Source organism: Podarcis raffonei, chromosome 1 (genome assembly GCF_027172205.1).
Source record: "Podarcis raffonei isolate rPodRaf1 chromosome 1, rPodRaf1.pri, whole genome shotgun sequence".
NCBI classification, from domain to species: Eukaryota; Metazoa; Chordata; class Lepidosauria; order Squamata; family Lacertidae; genus Podarcis; species Podarcis raffonei.
The window spans coordinates 22730015-22754157 of NC_070602.1; the positions used below are offsets into that span (position 1 = coordinate 22730015).

Sequence of the window (24143 nt, forward strand, 5' to 3'; positions counted from 1 at the left end):
TCCACTTGTGTAACAGAACTTCCCCTGCATGCTCCCTAAAACTGTTCTGGGGTTTCTCACAACCCTCCAGAGCTGGTTTGGGGAGGATACAGGTTGCATGTGGAGGTGGGGGAGTTCCATTGCGCAAGCAGAAATTGTTGGGGTGAGTTAGTTGAGACACCACTCATTTCGTTTTAAAGCTTCATTCTTACATAGTTGCCCAAAGAGTTTATTAAATACTGCCAAATGGTGGTTGATCCTTATAATCTTTTATCTTCTCAAATGGTGAATCTTGAATCATAGGTGTAAATGTCCACCAGACCTATTTAAACAAAAATTCAACATGTACTCACAATGGCTGTTTGGATTATCAAATCCTAGCTTATTCAACCAGGATATGCAAAATTTCTGTGCATCCACGCACAGTCCCGTTGGGTGAGAGGGAAGCTAGGCAGGAAGCTACAGTTCTCCGCAGCTTCTCATGCAATCCGATATGGGAGCTATGTTAAACCAATTTGCAGAAGTCAATTTTAAACCATGGTTTTGTACACTAGCTTTAGACGCCATTAGCCATAGTTCCCAGTTTGGACTTAATGTGAAGCTATTGTTAATTGTGGCTTCCTGGCTTATTTCCTTGCTTCTATGAATAGAGGAACAAAGGGGCTGTGCGTGGAGCTCAAATATATACTGGTTTATTAAGCCCAGATTTATCTAACTCTCTGTAAACTGCTTCGAGGGTTGTTTTTTTCTAAAAATTGAACAGTGTGTAAATTTTGTGAAATAAATAAAATAAGGTTGCATGGAATGTGTCCTTAGCCATGTGTTTTAGATTTGTCCTGCTGCCCCTGATTTCTTCCACTCAGTGGCTCAGTTCGCATGTTGCATTAAATCACAGTGAGTGTCTAACTGTGGGTTAAAATGGACAGGCAACATGCTGATGTTCAGAACTCCTGCTTCACTTTTCCCCATTCCTGGCCATGCTGCCCTGTGAGCAACAACTCCCAAACCTTGGTTTGTTGTTAGCATGGCCAAGAGCCAGGGAGCAGCAGAGTAGAAGCCTTTGAGTAGTGTGTACCAGCACACTGCTCATTTTGCATTAAGCCATAGTTAAAATCATTTGAAGTGACTTGGGACCACAGCCTATGTAAGGGTAATGTGACAGGTATTTTAACACAAATTGAAAAGTAAAGCTTTTTCCACGTGTATCGCCCTTCTCTGAAACAACTCTTACGTTGTATTTGCTCTGTGCCAATTTATAATCCTTTTCATTGGGTAGAAATTTGGACTGATTGCTTCAAAGTGTAAAAAGCAAAAAGGCATCATTATAATCCTTGCCTTGCTTTTATTGTATCAGCAAAAGCTAGGGAACATGATCCATTGTAAAATCCCAGTTTTTGCCATTTTAGGATGGAAAAATAGGACCGGGATAGAGTTTTGACCCATAATTTTTCAGCAGAATGGATAAAAGGGAAGCTAAACTCATATTTGCACAGCACATATATTTGAGAAACTCTTCCGCTAGGACCTCTAATGAGTACATCAGTTTTGTGTATAAAATTATTATAGCAAAAGTTTTTTTCGCCTGTAGGTGAACTCAAACAAGAAATGTTAGAAGATGCACAGAATAAGCTAATGAACCTCATAAACAGCACAGAAGGAAAAGTGGACAAGTGAGTGATTTTTAAGTGTTTTTAATTTGAAAGTTAAGTTATTTGGAGAAGTACAAGCTTGGCACAGTTAAATAATGGCTGTGGCAGCATCTGATATGGTTTAAAACAGGCTTGGTGGTTATTCAGTTAAGCTCAGTTCATTAAGTTCAATGGGTCTAATGTGAGTAAATGTTAGTTTAATGTTATCCCCTTTTTTATTAAGGCTGTGACATTCAATTGACTTATTACTGAATAATTGATTAAAGATCATTCAGATTATTTTTAAAAAGGTCCCCAATTGGCAAGGAGCTGTATCAGTGCTTCCGAAGCAGGGAGAGACCATGAACCAGAAACTCAAAAAGTTTGCTTTTTGTTGCCTCTCACACATTGCCTCAGTGGCCATTGGAGTCGGGACTGCTCTGCTCCACCACCCTTCCTCCTTCCTTCGTCAGTCCCATATTCCTGCCTGCCTCCCTCTGCTCACTGCTTTCCCTTCTGCCTCCTCCCTCCCTCCATTTTTCTTTCTCCTGCAACTCTCCCGGCTCTCTCCATCTTTCTTCCCTCTGACCCCTGCTGAACACTCCACTCACACTTCTAATAGCAACACCTGGCTAATTGGGCAGGGGCCCCTGCAGGGCTGTTGCGACGTCCCATGTCAGTGACCAGATTCCTCCACCGGGGCACCCAGAGGAGTCTGCATGCCTTGTCCAGCCACCCAGAGCAGCAGAGGATTGACCTGGGAAGGCACAGATAGTGGGTGGGTGCCTAGCCACTCGGAACCAGAGTTGAGAGACATGAGCTTTGCACACACACACCTGGCCTACACCCTTGGTGGGGGCAAACCTAACCAACCCTAAGTACACCCCTGAGAATAAAGAGAGATATTCAGTTCAGCCTTGTGCCATATGGTCAGCATAGGACTATATATTAGTTTTCACCCCCTTTCCAAAATAAAGGTTTTAATCTAGGTTTCTGGTTGATGTTTACTACAGTCACACAAGGATTCCCTGCCACCGCAGTTTGTGAAAACTGTTTCTACGGAACTATATCCCATAAGGTTCCTGACCTGTAAATTCCCTTGGGATTTAGCTCCTAGCACAAGATGGCCTCATTTCAACTTCACCTGATGATTAATGAATTAAATATCTGGGCAGTACTTACCTTTTCCTCACACACATGCATAACTTGACTTATCTTTTCGCACAGGTGTTTAACTTACCTGTCCGCTTCATGCCTTTACCTTTTCCTTTGTCACTGGGGCTGAGATGATTCTTCAACTGGGCTCCCCTCGTGTTCTTTGTACAGATGAATCATCAGGATGATAGTGTGCCATAAGCAAAGCTTTGGAGTGCAAAAGGTGCCCCACCCTCACTTTTCTCTGTTACTAGCAATACCAAGCAATATTTTGACTGCTTTTGTGTCCCCTTTGGTAGAGTCTTGATGAGGAATCTCTTCGTTGGACATTTCCACACCCCAAAGAATAAACGTCATGAAGTGCTAAGGCTGATGGGAAGTATCCTGGGAATAAAAAAGGAAGAATTAGAACAGGTAGTTCTGATATGTCTCATTGCTATTTTCCTCCTCTCCTGCAATATCAATACACCAGCATACTTTCTTCTTTTGCTGGGCTAGGCACAAGGGACAGCCAGTCATCTACTATTCTGGAATGGAACAAGCTGTATATTTTCTAAACATGTTACGGTGTTTACCATTATTTTAATAATATAAAATCCATGCAAACACGTAAATGTTCACCAAAGGACTACATCTATTGATGTTGATGGAGTGGCTTAAATCCTTACATACGTATCCAGATTGTCTGTTTGAAACTAGCTTTCTCGGTGTGTATAGTTTTTGTTCTGGCTGATAAATTTTATAAACAAACTTTGGTTGGTTTATTCTTTAATAAAATTGAAGTAAAGATTCTGTTTGATTCTAAGTGTTAGAAGTAGGTGTGGATTGTAACCTTTTCTTTTTGTTTTAATTTGCTCTCTAGTTGCTGTCAGAAGATCAAAAAGGTGTTACTCGATGGGTGACTGGGTGGTTTGGTGGAGGAGGTGCTGGATCAAAGAGTGTCCCCAACACACCTCTGAGACCAACCCATCACTCCATTTTCAACAGTGTAAGTATTTTCCATTGTCTGCTTTTGTATAGAAAATGCAGGACTTCCATATTATAACTGCTGTCAACCTAGGTCATTGTTACACTTTCAGAATTATTGAAGGTGTTTGCATTTTAAAACCAGTGTCAAATAACTTGATTGTGTTAAAATTAGAACCATACTGCTACTAGGATAGTTGTGCGCCATCTTGAACAGATGAGCCAGGTATATATCATTTATTTCCAGAAATGTTATTTGTATTGGGTTAATTTGTCTCCACCCGTTCAGTCTTTCTCAGAGCTATTTGTGAAGTTCCTTGAGACTGAATCCCGTCCAACTCTTCCCCCACCAAAACTCTCTGTTCATGACATGAAACCTTTAGCATCAACAGGAATCAGCAAAGCCACTGTTAGTCCTTCTAGCAACATTGCAGGTAGTGTATTTTTATATTCCTAATACACAAAATGTTACGTTGAATCTGAGTGATGACTTGTTGATTGTTGTCTTTCCAAGTTTATATTTATTTGGATGCACAGTGTAAGGAGGATGACAAATAAAATTAGAAGAATTTTCTCCTTGCCAAGGTTCCAGCTGGGGACAGCAAAGCGATAACCATTGTGTGAACTGAAAGCCACTGTTCTACCATATTTTTTTTTACTGCAAGGCCATGAATTTTAACCTGGATTTCCAGGTTGCAATGTAGCAACAAATAAATACTGTATGATGCTGATGGATGAGTTAAATAGGCCTTGCAGAATATGGTTTTTGATATAACTTTGAAACTAAACTTTAGTCGTTGTGAATGTTTGGTTTCAGATTGTTGCAGTAAAGCTGGAGAATTTCCAGTCTGAAAGCTTATCTTTGAAAGTTTACATTTTAAAATAAATTTATGTTTTATATGCCTTTTGTCTTCATTGCTTGAAGGTGCCATATTTGGTTTGGCAGTCACCCAGTTTTCTTGTCTGGACGAAATGTTCACAGGGACTTTGTCCACACAGGAACAGGATTATTGTCCTGTAGAAGCAGACACCCATTCTATATCCCTGAATTGTTTGGGTTTTTAAGATTTCTTTTATATATTAAGAATAGGTTATCAGACATAAATACATTCTTTCAAGTGAGCAAAAGATTTATCTGTGACCTTGACGTTAACTCCTGACAGACTTTTTTCAATTCTTCTTTTAGAAGAAAAACTACATTTCTGTTCACAGGCTTGTAGTTAAATCTTTACAAGGTCTCATTCACACAAAATGGTCTTGCAACTGCGCTGTGAATTCTCCAGGTGGAAATCTTTGTGTGTGCAGAATCTTGCCACACTGATCTGATTATTCACTATACAACTGATAATTTATTTAACTTTTGGTGGGGGTTGCTTTTCCAGAGACCATTACACTTACTATTTGCATGATTTTCACGAGGGTGTGTCTGCAGTGTTCAAAGTGCAAAGGAAAGATGATAGGCTTTGGCTGTAACTAATAGCTTGTTGGGTGGCAGCAGTAATCGGCTCCCCTTGGGGAAAGAAGTGGTTCTCCTGGCTTTGAAAGAGGCTGCGGTGAGAGGGCCCTGGAAAGAGGGAAGGGGAAGACAACTCATTAGGTTTTCTCAGATCTACTTTTGGGGTTGGAACACTGCCTTGGTCACCCAGGTGCATGACCTGCACCTGGAGATGAATGGGGGTATGGTCTCATTATGTTAGGGTGTTTGTTAAGAATGATGCTTTTTAGGCCATGACTTTCCTGTAAAAATGATTTTTTAATACTAATAATAATAATAATAATTTTACTACTTCGCTTTCTGTCAGATCCAACAGGCTCAGGAACCACCAGAAGACCAGATGCAAATCCATTCCTTGCACCCCGGTCAGCAGCAGTCCCTCTCATCACCCCAACAAATCTTGGAACTGGCGGATCAGGGCATCTGCTTATGAAACCCATTTCTGATGCTCTGCCTACTTTCACACCTTTGCCAGTAGCGCCTGATGCTAGTGCTGGGGCAGTACTAAAAGACCTGCTAAAGCAATAGAGAATTCTGGGTCCAAGGATGGCAACGATAGAAGCACTTTAAGGAGAAAGGAAAAAAAACCCTGAGTTTATATAATATACCGCAAAGAGGCCTTTTGTAAAAAGTTGTTTGTTTGTTCATTTTCAATTGCTTGTAAGTTGCTTTGTGTGTCTTTCTCTTTGCCCCTTAAAAAGTGAAGTTTGGAACTAATCCAGCAATATTTGGATGTTGTAACCATCACAGGAAAAACAGCCCTTCCTATATTAGTTTGCCGAGTTAATTTTCAAATTGAAAAAGCTGATCTACATGTGAAATAACAGGTTAGCATTGGAGAACTTAACAAATCAGTTTAAGGCTTTCCAACCATGTATGCTGTTTCTTTCTTTGACAAATGAGGTGTTACATAGAGTGCCTTTATATAAAAAGGACACAACTTCTCTAGAAAGGGCTGCAAGCACACTAGGAATCCAGCTCGGTGTCAGGATGCAGACAGCATCCAGGATGCATCTGGTCCATTTAAGTATCACTTCGCTGATTCCAGCCAACGCCTTCTGGAGCCTGGAATGATGGGGAAACAAATGCAATCTGCTGTTTGTTTTGAGGGAGCCTGGGGCCATATGTTCCCAGTCCTTGAACTGATGTTCAGATACTGAGCCCAGTCGTGGCATTTCAGTCTGGAAAAGCCTTCCCTTCATAAAGCAGGAGGAAACTTGCTTTGAATTATCCAGTGTTGTATTGATCTAGAATGTGTTCATGTGGTCAAATATCCTCTCCTGAGCCAGAATGGGTTGTACTGCAACACGATCTTCTGAAAGGATAAAGTACAAGTAGGAGGTTTCCAAAATAAATGGCATCAGCTGACCAAGTCAATTTTTTAGGAATGGTGGAGATAACAGGATCATAATTGTGGTGACCAAATATTCAGCATAATCCAAAGCCAATTTATTTGAATATGAAGGATGGGCTGGTATCTGTGAAAGAAGTTGCTTCTGTTAAAGTTCTCTGAGAATTCATAGTTGCAGGTTTTTGTTTTGTGTGCAAGAACATTAACACCCCATAAATGTTATTAATGGGTAACACCTCAGTTGGAGTTTCTTAGCTCCTAGTAGCTACATGGAACAATGAAAACTCAAAACTAACCAGCAATAAGAATTTTGTGGACATTTTTCCTTTATTTTTTGTTGCATATCAACATTTAGTGACTGACCACTAATAAGCAACCTGATTTTCCCTATGTATATTCATGGTGTGTGTGGTTGAAATATGCAATACTTTAATGGTTCAAAATGTATATTTAAGAAATGCTTGCTTATACTTACAGAATTGATTGAAGATTCCAAGTATGAACGTATGTATAAAGCTTAAAAGGAAGATGCTTATTCCAAATATGTGTAAATAGGTCTACGTAAGAACTAGTAGAATTCTGTAAATTTTGCTGCACAGTCTTGCACAGTTTATATTGAGTGTGTCAGTGTATTGACACATGTAATGAAAGGGGTTCCTGCCACCTTGGAAAAATAAGTTGAGACACAACATCTGTTTAAAGTGTCGGGTTTTTTTCTATAAAACTTGAGTTTTCTGCCATTATTAATAATATAATTGGTATTGAAAGGTATTTTGTGTAAGTTCTATATTAGAACTCACAGCCTTTTCTCCTGTGTATCTTAGTTTTTGCCCTGCAGTTTGAACTGTAAGTATAGACTGAATCACGGATATGTAGTTGCCTGGAAGCTGCCAAATCAATGAATCACAAAGCCTTTTGTTTATATTTATTGATAGCATTCTAAATCCATATAGGTGAATCTCTGGCAAGGTTTCATGAGTTTATATTCATAATGAAGTGTTACATTTTGGCATTTCATATCCCCAACATTCTTCATTGACTCTGTTTTTGTAGATTGGGGTTTTTGCAAATAAGGCAAACATAGGTTAGGGATTGGAAGTGTATGAACTTGTAATCTATAAACTTCCAAATGGTTTTTTCACACATCTTAATGTTGAGTTTATAGGCCACTTGAAACATTGCTTTCCTTGAAAAACCAACTTTATAGAATGGCTATAATTTTTCCAATGGACTATAAAGAAAACTTAAAATATGTGTTGTGTGCCTTCTTTCTGTCGCATACGTTTTATATCTGTGTGGTTGCTTTAGCATACAGTTCTTAAAATTGCCTACCGTTAATGATGCAACAAATGAAACTAAGCAGACATAAGAAGAGAGGAAGTTTCACATCACGGTGGATTTTGCATTTGTATGTCAGTACTTCTTGCCATGGTTGTGTGATTTCATGTTCATGCAGTGCAATGTACTGAATTGGGCACAAAATTCAACATTTTGGTAATGTCAGCTTTCCTTTTTATCAAGTTTTTTGTCTTCATTACAAAACCAGACAATAGCTCAGAATGTGATGAGAATGTGGGATTTTTCTCCTCAATTATTAAACAAATCAGAATGTATTATAATGGAAGTTTCATAATTTATGCAGGTTGGGAAAACCACTGTTCTTTGACATAGGATTTAGATGCCTCCACCCCATTCCTCTCCCCGCTCCACCACAGAGTGCATTATAGCATGCAAAATACCCTGTCCTATTAGAATACTTCCAATAAGAATGTAGGAGATAAGTGAAATTTCGTAAAGAAAACTTCTTTTATTCTTGCCTGAAGAAAACCTGAAACCCGTGCAACTGCCTTGGCTCAAGTAGTTTGATAAAATATTTTTGTCTTGTGCACATGGCTATTTGTGCTAGAATGTGGGTGCATATCAGAAATGCACATCTGATTAAGAGTGAAGCAGTACAGATCAATAACTTATTGCACGTGGATACATGGTCATGGGTGTCAGTTGGATACACATTTGAATCAGTATGCAGACACTTTTTCACAACCTGTCAACTGTGTGTGCATTAGGCACATCCATAGTTTGCCACAAATAAAGGTAGAGGTAAAGGTACCCCTGCCCGTACGGGCCGGTCGTGTCTGACTCTAGGGTTGTGCGCCCATCTCACTTAAGAGGCCGGGGGCCAGCGCTGTCCAGAGACACTTCCGGGTCACATGGCCAGCGTGACGAAGCTGCTCTGGCGAGCCAGCACCAGCGCAGCACACGGAAATGCCGTTTACCTTCCTGCTATAAAGCGGTACCTATTTATCTACTTGCACTTAGGGGTGCTTTCGAACTGCTAGGTGGGCAGGAGCTGGGACCGAAAGACAGGAGCTCACCCCGCCGCGGGGATTCGAATTGCCGACCATGCGATCAGCAAGCCCTAGGCGCTGAGGTTTTACCCACAGCGCCACCCGCGTCCCTTTGCCACAAGTAAACGCAAATAATTATGAACAACAGGAGCTGGATCAGGTTGTATATCTGAGCCAACTTTGATGTGGCCTCATTTCAAGATCAATGGGTGAATATTGTAGTAATAGTTACCAATGAATGGTAGATTTTTGCATTAAGTATCTGCAGACCTGGCAGAAACTGAAAGGTAACACAGCCTTATGCAGTAAAAATGTCAGTAAAAGCACCCCAACTGTTAATATCAGATTGATCATCTTGAAGATATGGTAAGGTCATATCTAGGACTACATCAGCATGAGCTGAATTTTGCAATTTGTTGGTCTACATACTGTATAAATGATAATTTAAAGGCAAAGCCACACACACTTAGTTCGAAATGGCCTTAGTGAATTAGGCTAATCAGAACGTGAGTTTAGTAACTTGCTACAAAGTCCTTAAAAATGTTTGTCTCATATGCATGCCATGCAGATGAAGTAGTGCAGCGAAAGTAATTGCACATTCTTATTTTGCCACTGGCATTGATAAACTGTTTAGCTGTATAAACTAGGTTGCAATTGCTTGTGAAAAGTATTTCCCTGGTACTGTTGCAAATTAATACTGTTCTAAGTGGAAGTTCGGGGAACACTTTTTCTCTTCGCTTCATTGTGTTTACATAGTGATTGCTGGAGCTAGTCTTCCATCCACAAGTCATTGTTCAGTTTCATTACTCAATGGCTTATGCAGGTACCAGTTCACAAAACTGCTGTGTATGAAGGATGGAGAGAAAGACCCTCAAATCTAGGGGTGTACCAAGTTATGTGCCAGGCAGCAGCATTCTAAAAATGCACATGAATACAAAATGGTTTCAAGGCTCTAAAACTGCGGATAAGATTATTGAAGTTCATTCCGTAGAGAAAGTTCGCAAACTCCTATTTCTCTCCTGTCTAAAATATTAAAAATGTGTCATGATTCCTTTTCATTCCTTTCAACTGAAGGAGTGCACAAAGGCTATAAACCTCTGGCAGAATGGTAAAAGGGCTGGTCTTATTCTAGTCACTTTGTGAATTTTATTAAATAATATGCATGTTTAGTGATAAACTAAAGGGACAGGGAAAGAGGTCAGGTGGTACTTGATAGCAGGAGGGAAAGATAAAGGGGTTGGGGGAATAGAAGATGAGTTTGGGACATAACTGTTGACCAACAGATACAGAATTATATTTGCCTTGTTCAAAGCAGGCATCCTCTTGTTGCATTATAATGTAGTTTGCAAAGGAATTATTTTTTTAAAATACCTATTTGAAAAATCATGAAAATGAAGAAGGTGGCTTCAACGAAGGGCCAAACAGTGGCTATGAAGTCGAACAGTGTTAAGATTTTCATCCACCCAAATTGTTCAAAAACCAGGTGCTCTTTAGTGTAGTAAAACCTCTTCAGCAACACAGTTCTGGACTGGAGGGCTCAAGAGGAACAAAAGGTGGTTGTGAATTGCCTATCATCCCAACCTTTCACAGATAAAAATATGAATTCCTTGTGCATTTTCAACACCCCTGTTCCCACACTGATGATTGTACCTGTCTATCTAATGCATGTTGCATTCTGCATGTTGCATGTTGCATACTGCACTCTGCAGTAGCTCCCCTGATTTAAAAGGAGAGGGCATCTGGTACAAAAAGCATTCCTTTTTAAAAAAAACAAAATAAGTTTTTATTGTTAAGATAATTCATCATAAATACACATATATTACAAATATACAAGCATACAAACAAACATTTCATACAATCCTTAAAAGTGTTCAAACATACTTACACTCAATCCCACAAATAATTCCTTTTCCCATCACCATCCACCACCCTCACCCCACTTGGTGTTGGATTTCTAATCTACTCAATTGCAATTTCTTTCCACTTCTATTACTTTCTTTCACACACCTTTAACCTAATTTCATACTTCTTTTTCTATTACACATTGTTATCCATCTTATTTAGTATTTCAGTATTTGAAACGGAACTTGTTTATTCTAATAGGAGTTCTGATTTTTCGATAATGGTTTTGCAAGTATCTTGTAAACACCTTCCAGTCTATCTTCTCTTTTGAGATCCTTCCAATTTCTCCTATTGTTTTGGATATATTGTAGTACTCCAATAATTTGGCTAGCCACTCTATTTTTGTCGGTACAATACCACATTTCCAATTTTTCGCAATCAATAGCTTTGCGGCTACTGTTGCGTATAAATATAAGGTCTTGTCTTCTTCCTTTAGGCTTCCTGGTACTATTCCCAATAGAAAACCTTCTGGTGTTTTCCTAAATGAATATCTGAACATTTTTTTCATTTCGTTATATATTGTTTCCCAAAATTGTTTGATGTTTAAACAATTCCACCATATATGTATCATAGTAGCTTTTCCAGTGTTGCATCGCCAGCAGACATCGCTACAATTTTTATTCATTTTTGCTATTCTTTCAGGTGTTAAATACCATCTATGTTGTATTTTGAGGTAATTTTCTTTCAATATATAACACATAGTGAATTTCATATCTTCTTTCCACAATTTTTCCCATTGTTCAAACATAATATTTTTCCCAATATTTTGCGCCCATTTAATCATGGATGCTTTAACCAATTCATCCTTTGTTTCCCACTCTAAGATCAGATTATACAATTTAGATATATTTTTTGATTTTTCTTGTATTAAGTATTTATCGAATTTTGATATTTCTTTTTCAAATCCTAACTTTTTGTCTTTCGCTAACCTATACTTAATTTGAATATATTGGAACCAACCACTAATATGAGCTTTAATTTCTGTATAATCCCTTAATTCCAATTCTCCGTTTTCTTCCTTTAATACAATTTTATAGGTAGCCCAATTTTCTTTCATATTTAATTTTTTCACTGCGACAATTTCTGCCGGCGATGCCCACCAGGGAGTTTTCGGTTCTAGGAGTCTTTTATATTTCTCCCATATTTTATATATAGACTTTCTGACTATATGTCCTAGGAAGCCTTTATGTACTTTGACTTTTTCATCTATTAGATAGGCATGCCATCCAAATCTCGTCTCTACTCCCTCTAAATCCGAGTCATCTAATTTGATCCATTCCTTTAGCCAGGTCAGACCCACCACATCATAATATAACTCCATGTCAGGGAGACCAAATCCTCCTCTCTCCCTCTTATCTATAATTATTTTGTGTTTTATTCTTGGCTTTTCCCCTGACCATATGAATTTAGCCAAATCTCTTTTCCAATTATTAAAACATTTATCTCCTCCTAGTATAGGGATACTTTGAAATAAAAACATCATCCTTGGTAATTGTCGATTTGCAAGCCCCCTCCACAGAGGCTGGCCCCTCTCACTGTCCTCGGAGCTTGCTTACCGGTAACCTCCTCTGGCTGACATCCCGGACAGACCAGGGAGATTTTGATAGGCGACATTTTCCCAAGCGTGGGGAAATGCACACCCCCTCCTCCTGCTTCTTCCGCAGGGGAAAGAAAAGTAGTCAGAAATCTATTTACATGATGTTTATTTCTGACATTACAGCACTGAAGGAAAACACGTCCTTTCAGTTCAGTTCTTCTAGCACGTCTGACAAACTTCCTGTGCATACGCACACAGAAGGTTTCAAATTACACTCTTCACAGAGACTTATCCAGCCTGTGAACTTCCTGGGAAATTTTTCTTTCTCACAGATAGGCGCATCATGAGATGTCAACAATCTGGCTGTCTGCAGCTGTGATGTTTCCATATACTGACAGTAATATGTTCATCTTTATTACCGATATTTTCCCTAGTAAGGAAAGATTTAATTTCCCCCATACTTGCAAATCATTTTTTATTTCATTCCATGTTTTCCCATAGTTCTCATTACTTAAATCTATAGTGTTTGTTGTTAAATTTATTCCAAGATACCTTATTTTCTTTTTAATTTCCAATCCTGTCATTTCTTGTAATTTCACTTTATCTTTTTCTTCCATATTTTTCACTAATATTTTGGTTTTCCCATAGTTTAATTTGAATCCTGCTAATCTGCCATATTCGTTTATGCATTCCAATATTCTAGGTGTACATTGTAGGGGATTTTCTGTTGTGATCACAACATCATCTGCAAAGGCTCTTAACTTGTATCTTTTTCACCAACTGCTATTCCTCTTATTTGGTTGTCCTGCCTTATATTCTTTAATAGAACCTCTAATACTATTATAAATAACATTGGGGATAGGGGGCATCCTTGTCTTGTACCTTTAAAGATGTTGATTTCTTCTCCAAACTCTCCATTAATAATATTTTTTGCTTTCTGTTGGTTATATATTGCATTTATATCTTTTTGGAATTTTTCACCTAGACACAATTCTTTTAATAGTTTTTTCATAAATTCCCATGAGATTTTATCGAAAGCCTTCTCCGCATCGATTGAAATCAGGGCTGCTTGTTTATCTCTTCTTACTTGTAGACATTCCATTATGTCTATTATATTTCTAATATTATCCTTTATTTGTCTACCTTCCACAAATCCAGCCTGATTTTTATGTACTATTTTTCATATAATTTTTTTCAACCTGCTACCCAATAATCCTGCATAAATTTTATAATCCGAATTTAACAATGAAATGGGTCTATAATTTGAGACAGATTCCAGATTCCAGATTCCAAATCCGTACCTTGTTTTGGCAGGAGCGTTATATACGCTTGAGTCCAAGAGTCTGGAATATTCCCCTTCTCTACTGCTTCCTCTATTACTTCTTTTAGTGGGTCGATTAATTCATTTAACATTTATTTGTAGTATTCTGCTGGTATGCTGTCTGGACCTGTGGATTTCCCTATTTTTAATTTTTGAATTGATTCCTTAATTTCTACGGTTGATATTGGTTCATTTAATAATTTATGGTCTTCTTCTGCTATCTCTATTAATTTATTTTTCTTTATATATTCCTCTATTTCTTCTATTGGCACTTCATCTTTTTGATATAATTTTTTGTAATATTTTTCAAATTCTTTTTAAATTTCTGTCATATCCCTTATTGTCCTCTCTTCTACTTTTATTTTATTTATTAATTTTTCATTTCTTTGTTTCTTTAATTGCCAGGCAAGGATCTTGCCTGGTTTATTTGCCCATTCAAAATTTTTATATTTCCAAAATTTGATTTGTTGTTGTTCCTCCTGTTCTATAATTTTATTATATTCTACTCTCAGTAATTTAATTTCTTGATTTAATCTCTCTTTATTTTTGCTTGCATAGGCCAATTTTTCCTTCCTTTTAATTTCTTCTAAAAGCTCCCATTTGTTTTTTTCTTTATTCTTATATGCTATTGAGTTTTGTTGTATGAAATATCCCCTAACAACTGCCTTCCCAGCATCCCACACTGTTTTAACATCTGTCACTTTCCTCCAATTATTTTCAAAATATTCCTTCATCAACTTTCTGGCTCCTTGTATTACTTTTTGGTTTTTTAATAAGAAAACATTCATTCTCCAACTCCCCCCCCCCTTCTCCTCTCTTCCTTTAAGAGTTAATGATACTGGATTGTGATCTGTAAGTGTTTTTGGTAATATTTCGGCATTCTCTGCTTCAATTGTCATATCCTTAGTAATCCATATACTGTCGATTCGACTATACGAATTTTTTGGTTCTGAGAAATATGTGAACTCCTTTTCGACAGGATATTTATATCTCCATATATCCACTAAATCAAAAATCTTTACCATTTCCACAAAGCTTTTTGGCAGCTTCCCTTCATTTCCTTCCCTCTTCTTCTGCGATCTATCCAGTTCTGGTTCCATTACTCCATTTAAATCCCCTAACACAATAATTCTCATATCTATATATTCCATTAATAATGATCTTACTTTAACATAGAATTCTGATTTTCTTTTATTTGATCCATAGATTCCCGCTACCACAATTGGTTCCCCCTCTAGTGATATTTTGACTATTACAATCCTCCCCTTTTTATCTTCATATAACAATTCTGGTTCATATTAGCTTTTAACATACATTTAAAAACCCCTCTTTTTTCTTACATCAGATGTGATGAATTCTTCCCCTAATTTTGGTTTTACCAATAGTCTTTTATGCTTAGTATTGATGTGGGTTTCTTGTAAACAAGCAAGGTCCCACTTCCGCCTCTCTAAGATACGTTCTATTTTCTGCCTCTTCCTGCTATTATTTACACCATTTACGTTCCAAGATAACAATTTACCGTAAATTTCATTCTTTATTAGTTAAAAAATTATAAAGTTAGTGGAAAGAGTTTAAATTATCTGCAGTGGTAAAGGAGAAGGGTTTTGTAATAGTTATTGGTCTGATTATTTACCACTGGCGTAGTTCTTTATCCTTACACCCTTTGCTGAGCTCTTTCTTCTTCTTCCGCCTCATCCGATAGCTCTCCCTTTCTTCCTTCCTCATTTCTTACTTCGCTTTGTCCTCCTCCTAATTCTCCTCGATACTTCCTCCAAAACATATCTGCTTCCTCAAATGTCTCAAATCGTCTTCTTTTTCCTTTGAAGTTGAAGGAAATCCCCACTGGGTATTCCCATCTGAAGGATATTGATTTGGCCTTTAGTGCTTTTGTTAGAAATTGGAATTGCTGTCTCTTTTTTATCAGCCTGGGTGGGACCTCCTGTAAAATTATTATTTCCTTTCCATCTATAGTTAATTTGTTCTTACTCTTTACTTGGAGGATTTTATCTTTCATCCAATTCCATGTGAATACAATGATGCAGTCTGCCGGCCATTTGTTAATTTTTACTTTCCTTGAGTTCACTCTGAAGATTTTCTCTGTCTGTTCTATTATGTCTTTTTCCTGTAAATGTAGCCACTTTGCTAAGGTTTCAGTCATCTTCCAAATATCTTCCTTCTCCTCTTCTGGAACATTTCTGAATCTCAAGGTCTTCCCTTTAATCTGCATCTGTATCATTGCTAGTGCATCCCCAGTAGCTTCCTGGATTGCTTTTTGTTCCTCCATCTCCTTTTTCAATTTGTCCATTTCTTTTCTTTGTTCCCTTTGTTCTTTGCTAATTTTCTTCACCATCTCTTCCATTTGTTGATTTTTATTCTTAATTTCTTGTACTTTCTTATCTGTCTCCTTCATTCCTTCTAAGGCTTCTGTTAATTTTTCCTTTATTTCTTCATTTTCTTTTTCATTTTTTTTCATTGTGTTTTCTAATTTTTCTAATTTCCCATCAATTGTATTGATTTTTTCTTTCAACTCTCTTCTCAATCCTCCCACGTCCAATTTCAAACTAATAATAAGCTCCCTCAAATCCATTTCTTCAAGGCCTGAGTTTCTTCTTAATTGTTGCTGTTGACTTCCAGTTCCAGTCATCTGTTTTTTAATTGCATGAGACATTTTGCGCTTTCTTTTTCAACCACCAGGTGTCCTTCTATTGTTTCAATTTTCCTTTATTACTGCTTTTCCTACTTTGTCCACTGGGTGTCACTGTGCTTGCCAGCTTTTGCCCTCCTTTAATCCTCTCTTTCACTATTTTGTCTTCGTCACTTCCTCTTTCTCCCTCCTTCCTCCTTCTTGATGATTACTCAGCGTCCTAAGACCCTCAACACCATCTTATCTTATCTGTTAAATTCCCCTCCTTTCCCCCACAGTGTTCCTTATTCCTTTGTCCTTATCTTTCCTTCAAGGACATTCAGTTTCAAAGCAGCTGCTTTACTCCGCCCAGCTCCAACAACAGGCAGCCTGCACCGCTTTGCACTTTGTAGTAAGTCCGTTTCAGATAGTGTGCTTTTCAAATAGTTTAATTGCCATCTGAGTGATTTCTTTACACTCTCTCCATATTTTTTTCTGTTCTTCTGTCTTCCCTTTACTTTTGTCGTAGCATTACTTCTCCTCCACTATTTTTACTCTTTATCTTGTTTTGGGTTTACTTGCTCCGTGAGGCACAGAGAAGAACATCAAACAGACCGGTGAAAAGCCTCACATCACTGAAGCGGGAATCTATGGATCAAATAAAAGAAAATCAGAATTCTATGTTAAAGTAAGATCATTATTAATGGAATATATAGATATGAGAATTATTGTGTTAGGGGATTCTCCCCCCCCACACACACCTCAGCCGTTTTTTTCTTTTGGCGAGGGGTGCCGGGACTCCAAAAAGACGCTGCTGAAGTTCCTTTGACTTGAGCTTCCTTCCAAGCCTTTTCAGGGGTCGTTTAGCCAAACGTTGCCCCTCTCAGTACCGGTGTACGCCCCGGCCTGCTTACTGCAGTCAGAGCTCACACTTGCAGCTGTGGTAAAAGCGGAAGTGCATTCCTGTCCTATGATATCTATACCAAAATAAACCTCACGAGTTGTAGCATAAGAAATTATAGTCTGTGCACTACTTGGTGCCTCGACAACACAATCCTTTTTTCCTTTCTACTCAGATGTAAGTCCCATTAAGTTCAGTGCGGCCCAGATAGATCGTTTTAAGATTCCAACCTTAGGCTCAATGGGTGTGCATTTATGCATATATAGATAAGTATCTGTTCTATGTATCTGTTCTCTTCCCAGATTTAATATCTAGCAGCTTTCATGCACAAGCTTATGCAAGGTGCACATACACTCTCCAAAAGGCAAAAACGCTGTTGTAGTCCAAGCACCTGCTTAGCTGCAGGAGTTGCCAGAAGGAGGCGTACAAGACAAGGAACCACCTAACCATCTTAGGTACTCCACTCCAGATTTGTTTGATTTTTAACATAATTTTTATTGAGTTTTCCATATTTCATTGCAATTTCATTACACAAATCCATAACTTAAAACATTGCTCTCACAAAGCATCGGCCTCCTTCCCACCCTCTTTCTGACTTTCAAACATCTTTACCAATTCTTCCCATTTCTATAGCCACTTTTTTACCTTATATCTACTTTTGACGTTTGCCTCCTTATATGTAAAACAGCTCCTTATTTTCACATTACCAAACATTTCAACTCAGACCTACAAACCTTTTCAAATGTTTACAATTTTCTTTCATATAAAATATAAATTTGCTCCAGTCCTTTTGAATCCACTCCAGATTTGTGTAGGGTTTACTCCTTAGCCTTTTCTTCTCCCACAAGGCAGCGGAGTTTTAAGATCAGTTTTCCTTCTCCTAGATGGACTAGCTTTGCAGGTTGGTGAGCCACATCCTGCCCCTTATTTCCCTCTACATCACATGCAGAACCCACCTTCTTGACCATGGAACCCACTATTGGTCTCGTCCACTCAATCTGCAGAAGCCTGTCTTCATTGCATGCAGGGGAACCTCTCTAAGTCACAGAGGGTTTGAGAACCATTGGCTCACTTCACCTGCTTCAGCTGGCCACAGAACGCCATTTCCCAAGATTTGGCCGCTATCACATGCTTCTAGGAGCCACAGGTGAGAGCTCCATGCAGGGTGGGGGCCAAAGGTGAACAAACCATCCCAGAAGGTGCATAGTGTGTCGCTCACCAGTGGTACTACCCCTCCCCTGATATCCCATACACCCCAGATAGATATCATAGAGCAAGCAAAGAAGTGGTGAGAATCTGTATCTTACAAAAAATACTGCAAAACAGAATTTGGATTGCATTTTAGCAGTCAAAGTTCAACCAGTGTGGGAACAGTGGATTAATTTGATATTGTATACCTAATATTAGCTATAAACCTTCAGCATAGGTTGGACTAGAAGCGTTTAAAGTTAATCAGTCAGACTACGAACGCGAATGGGACTTGGCTTGCCATTTATGCGGAGTCAGTATAGTCTCTTATCTGAAAATCCATTCAGTTTGCACTTATCTCTGAACTTCATGTAGTTTCTGGAATAATGAATTTAAAAAGGATATGGGTACATTGCCAACATTACGATAAACAATAAAAAAACCACACCAAATAGTGATTTAAAACAACACTATATCATACTGCGGACAGCAGTTAAAACAAACAATGTAGAAATGTCATAAAATTATTGGCCCAAAGCCTGTTTTGTTTTTTTAAAGTATTTACATGTTTCTTGAATGCAGGTAAAGGTTTATTAATAGTTGAACTAGTCAGGCAAGTTTATGAGACAATGGCCACCTAAGGACCACCATTAGTCTAAAAAGAGAAGCGACGGTGCCCTCTGGGCAAATGAGTGGAACTTTTGCCCTCTAACAAGCTACTACTTAGAAAGGCAATAGGCAGTGCTAGAAGCAAGCAGCAGCTAAAGACAGAGCCATTTCTGCTTGATTCCAAGGCTGTGACTCTGGGAGAGGGAAGACCTTCTAGATCCGGATGTTAATGCTGTGAGCCCCCTACCCCAAATCTTAGGCACAAGTTGTATATTTGTGTAGATAAACTATATATCACAACTATATATCATTCCAAGGAAACCAAACCCTGGGAAAGTGTCTGGAACCCCTCAGAGGCTGGGATGGCATGCAACATAGAAAGCAGCCATATACTGTCTGTCTAGTGCAGTATTGCCTATATACCTTGTGAAACATGGACCACTTATAAACGCCATCTCCAACTCCTCGAAAGATTCCATCAACAGTGTCTCCAAAAAAATTTACACATCACTTGGGAAGACAGGAAACGAATGCCAGTGTACTGGAAGAAGCAAAGATCACCAGTGTCGAAGCAATGATTCTTCAATATCAACTTCGTTGGACTGGTCATGTTGTTTGGATGCCTAATTATTGTCTTCCAAAGCAACTACTCTATTCTGAACTTTAAAATGGAAATTGTAATGGCGGTGGTCAACAAAAGAGGTTTAAAGACTCTCAAGGCAAATCTTTAAAAATGTAGTATAAACACCAACAACTGGGAAACACTGGCCTGCGAGCGCTCCAATTGGAGAACAGCCTTTACCAAAGGTGTCATGGGCTTTGAAGACGCCCAAACTCAGAACACAAGGGAGAAACATGCTAAGAGGAAGGCACACTTGGCAAACCCTCACCATGATCAACTCCCGCCCGGAAACCAATGTCCCCACTGTGGAAGAACGTATGGATCCAGAATTGGCCTCTACAGTCACTTACGGACTCACTTTTAAAACCATATTTATGGAAGACAATATTACTCAGCTATGATGGTCGCAGAAGAAGAAGAAGAAGAAGCAGAAGCAGAAGCAGAAGCAGAAGAAGAAGAAGAAGAAGAAGAAGAAGAAGAAGAAAAAGAAGAAGAAGAAGAAGAAGAAGAAGAAGAAGAAGAAGAAGAAGAAGAATTTATTTGTATTTATTTACTATATTTTGCTATTACATTTTAATTCTACCTTTCCTCCAAGGAACTCAAGGAAGGAATTAATTCTTTGCCCATCAGATGGTTGAAGCTCTCTTTGGTATATTTGGTGGGCAACAAATTGTTTAGGAAGGGATAAGATAATGAGACATAAGCAAGATTAGTTCTTGAGGACGTCTTTCTATCTGCCCCATCCCAGTACTGCTGTTCCTCCTGTGGCACGCTCCTCAGTAACATTTGCAGCGGGAAAGGCTTCCCTTCAAACTGTGAGTGGTTGTTTTTTTTAATCCTGGCAGGCTCCTCAGGAGTGTTGTGAGGAGTCTAGCCAGTTGGTGAGCTCTCTAATCTAAAACAGCTGTCCCCAGACTGAGGCCTCCCATTTGCATTGTTTAACATACTTAGAAAATGAAGTGTTCATTTTTAACATTCCTCCTCCAATTGGTTTAATGCTGAATTACAGAAGAGAACTAAGCAAAACCAGGTGCTTTTGCTGTATTCTCTCCAGTGTCTAAGGAGGAGCAGATCTCTCCTTCTCCCTTCACTCTTCTCCCCTCCTTCCTTCCCTCCCTCCCTCCTCCTCCTTCCTTCCTTCCCTCTTCTCTCTCTCTCTCTCTCTCTCTCTCTCTCTCTCTCTCTCTCTCTCTCTCTCTCTCCTTCTGCTTCTCTATGATTTTGGGTCTTTCATTCTGTGGAATATAAATGATGGCAGGACTAACGTTCTGGCAAAAGGTTTAATGTGCAAAACTATTTTTCAGCTATTCAGCTGTGCACACGTTATTTTCCCCGCTAAACTTTTTTCTTCAGTTTTGGACATGACAGGATTAAAAAGGTAGGTCCTATGCACTCTCTCTCTCTCCCTCTCTTAGTGTTTACTGAATGCAAACCTTGCTTAATAGCTGATGTCTCTTCTCCTCTCACATTTGTTAAAACTGTATGTAAACTAACAGGAGGGAGAGCGGGGAAACAGACTATTCTGTAGCATGATGTATACGTAGCATCTACCAATTTCCTTTGCACTCTTTTCTCTTTTTGCCCTTGATAGCTGCAGTAACTCATAGAAAGTGTGGATCTTAAAGGGGGTTTCCCCCCTGTCCAAACATGTATAAAAAAATTATTGATTTCATCGTTCACTATTATTTAACTGCTGTTGCATCTGGTGGCTAAGCCAGCCTCTCCAGCTGATAAATGTGACAGATCTCTTGAGAATAGCTGTCTGGAAGAAGTGATAGGGATTGTAAATAGAACTCTTACAAAAGTAAACCTGGAAACATGACACTGAAGAGATATACAGAAATTCAGGGATTTGTTGTTGATGAAGAAGATTGTATCACTCTCCCTGTAAATGGTGCTTTACAGAGGAGGCCAAACAAAAAAAAGTCAGGTCTCTACCCCAAGGAGCTTGCAATGTAAATTTTGAATGGGAAAAAATGACAGAGGGAGGAAGAGGAAGGCAAGAGGTGAATAATATGCACAAGGTCAGTTACATGCAGCTAGGAATTAAGCCAAATCCTTAATCTTGCTGTTGACTGGTGACTCTGAAACCTCTTTCTTCCTCCACCCTCAAAAGTGTTGATGAGCAGAGCTTTATGTGTAGCACCTTCAGTACAGAGGAACAGAGCTCCTTCAGGGCCATTTAAGCAGGAAAGGTCTAACTCTGAATACCAGTTGCACCAGCAAAGGAGGGCTTTTGCCTTCATGTGCTGCTTGCAGGTTCCATGGGTGCATCTGGTTGGCCATGGTGGCAAACTGGGCTAGATGGAACTTGTGTCTGACCCAGCAGTCATCTTCCTATGTTATATTTGCAAGTGTGCTTGTTCTAACGTGTGGATGTAACCAACATGTGGTCACACACAGGTGTGCCATGTACTGGTATATTCATCAGGGATCCAGGATTGCCCAGTTATTGTACACTCTCATTGGCAAACCCAGATTTGCTGCTATGTAATATGAGCAACAGCTTGATTTCCTTCTACTTGTGCTACAGAATGAATCTGCACTTGGGTGTGCATTTTTGAAGTTTGACTACCTCTCTGGAAAGCTTCCAGGAGCTCCGTAGACAAAGTTCAGCATTGAATGACAGATGACATAGCACCAGGCAGTGTTTCTGGAGAACAATTCTAGTTTTCTATGACTGAAAGGCCTGCCAAGCAAGCAAACATCTGCCTGCACAGGATTACCAATGGAGGGATTTGCTTGTTTTTTGTGTGCTTTGTTTCTGAATCATGTTCTGAAGGGCTTGAGAAGTTGCTGTCAGAATTAAAAACAGCATTGTTTGCCTCCTCTGTAATATGCAGAGAGAACAAAATATGCTGTTAGCATCCACTTGTGCTTTGGGAGTTGAAAACTCTGGGAGCGGCAATGAGGAAAGTTTTCTTTGAAGCACTGGCCTTCCTAGAAAATGTTTTAAATCAAATCCCCCACAAACAGTTAAATAGACATAGAAGCTATATATTAATAAAGGTGCAATCAACCAAAAAGTTGTTTTGCACAAGCTCCATTAAACTACCACACTCTCTCACACATCAAATTTCAATGGGGCTTGTACTAAAAATTATGATGGATTGTGTCAGCTAATGTAATCAAGTTGCTTTCCTGGAAAGTAGATCACACAAATACGGTATGAACTAAAGTTCAAGAAACTTATGTTGAGAGACTGAGTGATTATATGGCAGCAAATCTACAGAAATATAATGCTCACATTTTAAACATTTGATTTCCAAGGCATAGGGAAAGCTGTATTTTAACCCTAAGTATTCAAAAATAGTCAGCACTCTTATACCACTTTAAAAGTCATGGCTTCTTCCAGAGAATCCTGGGGACTGCAGCCTGTTAAGAGTGCTGAGAAGTGTTAGGAGAGCCCTTACAGAGTTACAATTCCCAGCACCCTAATGATCAATTGTAATAATGAGCTGTACCTTTGAAGAGTTGGCATCCAGCACCTAAACACAGGACAGATATTAACCCGGCGATTTTCAAACTGTGTGCCATCTGAAAGTGTGCTATAAAATTAGGGGTTCTTTTAAGTATAGACTTCACATGAAAGGCAGCATGAGGTCTCACTAGCTCTACTGGAAGACCAAAAAGACAAAACAACAAACAGAGGACAGCAACTCCCTGCTAGCTGCGGGATCACACAGCTCAAATTCTCTACAGATGGGCAACCTGTAGCCTCTGTGGGTGGTTTTGTAGTACTTTCCCCATCATCCCATACTATCTGGGGCTTACAGGAGCTGGAGTCCAACAATGTCTTGGAGGGCCACAGTTTCCCCACACTTTCTGCCTAGACCCAACAACCAGGAGATGACCCTTAAAGATACAGCAACTCTATTTTAAAGAACTGTTCAATAGGCCACAGGCTCCTCCTGAATGTTTCTTTCATAGGCGGCTGTGTATTACTTGACTCAGTGAATGTTTCACTGTCCTGCTCCGCTATTCTTCTGTTGGAAGTGGGTAATTTAGCCAGAGTGGCCAATTTTGCTGTGTTGTGCAATCACACCTGATGCACAGAAAGGCAGCATTACTTACCCTCAGAGGAAGTGGACATTACGGTCAGGACAGACCCTTGTAGGCAAAAGCCCAGAGTCTCGTTCAGCGGAGAGCAGCCTCAAATGCAGCAGGACTGGCTTGCCACATATTAAAGTCAACAAAGTGATCTCCTCTGGATGCAATGGTGGCTAAGTGCAGTGGGGTCATATCAGAAAACAGGTGGGTTACACATATCACTGTCCTGCATAATCATGAGGTTTATGTTCCTATTGCAGGATAATTACCATTTTCATGGTGGCTGCCTGCCTCTTAAGTCGTGGGAAGACGCAGGTAAGATATGTCACAAATATTTCAACGTTTTATACAAAGAGATTTCATGACCGTGAACTGCCAAAGAGGAAGACCAGGACACAGTGCAATATTGGATTTGTGTTACACTGTTGGCTTGGGTCAAGACAGAACCAGAGCCTGACATTTGCATTA

General features: G+C 39.1%; 3 protein-coding genes across 6 annotated transcripts in view; 2 read left to right on the forward strand and 1 right to left on the reverse strand.

Moving 5' to 3' along the window:
* The window catches only part of TRIP11 (thyroid hormone receptor interactor 11), a 37770-nt gene extending 29944 nt beyond the window's left edge, over positions 1-7826 (forward strand). Inside the window, exons 16-20 of one of the 2 annotated variants that reach the window (XM_053376653.1) lie at positions 1568-1649; positions 3062-3176; positions 3625-3750; positions 4018-4162; positions 5531-7826. In XM_053376653.1, coding sequence (XP_053232628.1) covers positions 1568-1649; positions 3062-3176; positions 3625-3750; positions 4018-4162; positions 5531-5751 — 689 coding nt within the window. In that variant the 3' untranslated portion in view covers positions 5752-7826. Of the gene's footprint in view, positions 1-1567; positions 1650-3061; positions 3177-3624; positions 3751-4017; positions 4163-5530 lie in introns of those variants that run through there. The other variant, XM_053376662.1, reaches the window with a different exon arrangement.
* A 7510-nt stretch (positions 7827-15336) lies between these two features.
* LOC128402367 (uncharacterized) lies at positions 15337-16423 on the reverse strand. Its single transcript, XM_053366406.1, has one exon. The coding sequence runs from the start codon at positions 16348-16350 to the stop codon at positions 15337-15339; it is 1014 nt and encodes a 337-aa protein (XP_053222381.1). The 5' UTR covers positions 16351-16423.
* Positions 16424-20777: 4354 nt separating this feature from the next.
* The window catches only part of FBLN5 (fibulin 5), a 54248-nt gene continuing 50882 nt past the window's right edge, over positions 20778-24143 (forward strand). The window contains exons 1-2 of one of the 3 annotated variants that reach the window (XM_053376676.1): positions 20778-21003; positions 23936-23990. In XM_053376676.1, coding sequence (XP_053232651.1) covers positions 20909-21003; positions 23936-23990 — 150 coding nt within the window. In that variant the 5' untranslated portion in view covers positions 20778-20908. The remainder of the gene's footprint in view (positions 21004-23935; positions 23991-24143) is intronic. The other 2 variants (XM_053376685.1, XM_053376693.1) reach the window with 2 other exon arrangements.

What these genes read in the sequence shown, in the direction of transcription:
- LOC128402367 (XM_053366406.1), bottom strand. Translation starts at nt 16,350, where the DNA reads ATGTCTCATGCAATTAAAAAACAGATGACTGGAACTGGAAGTCAACAG.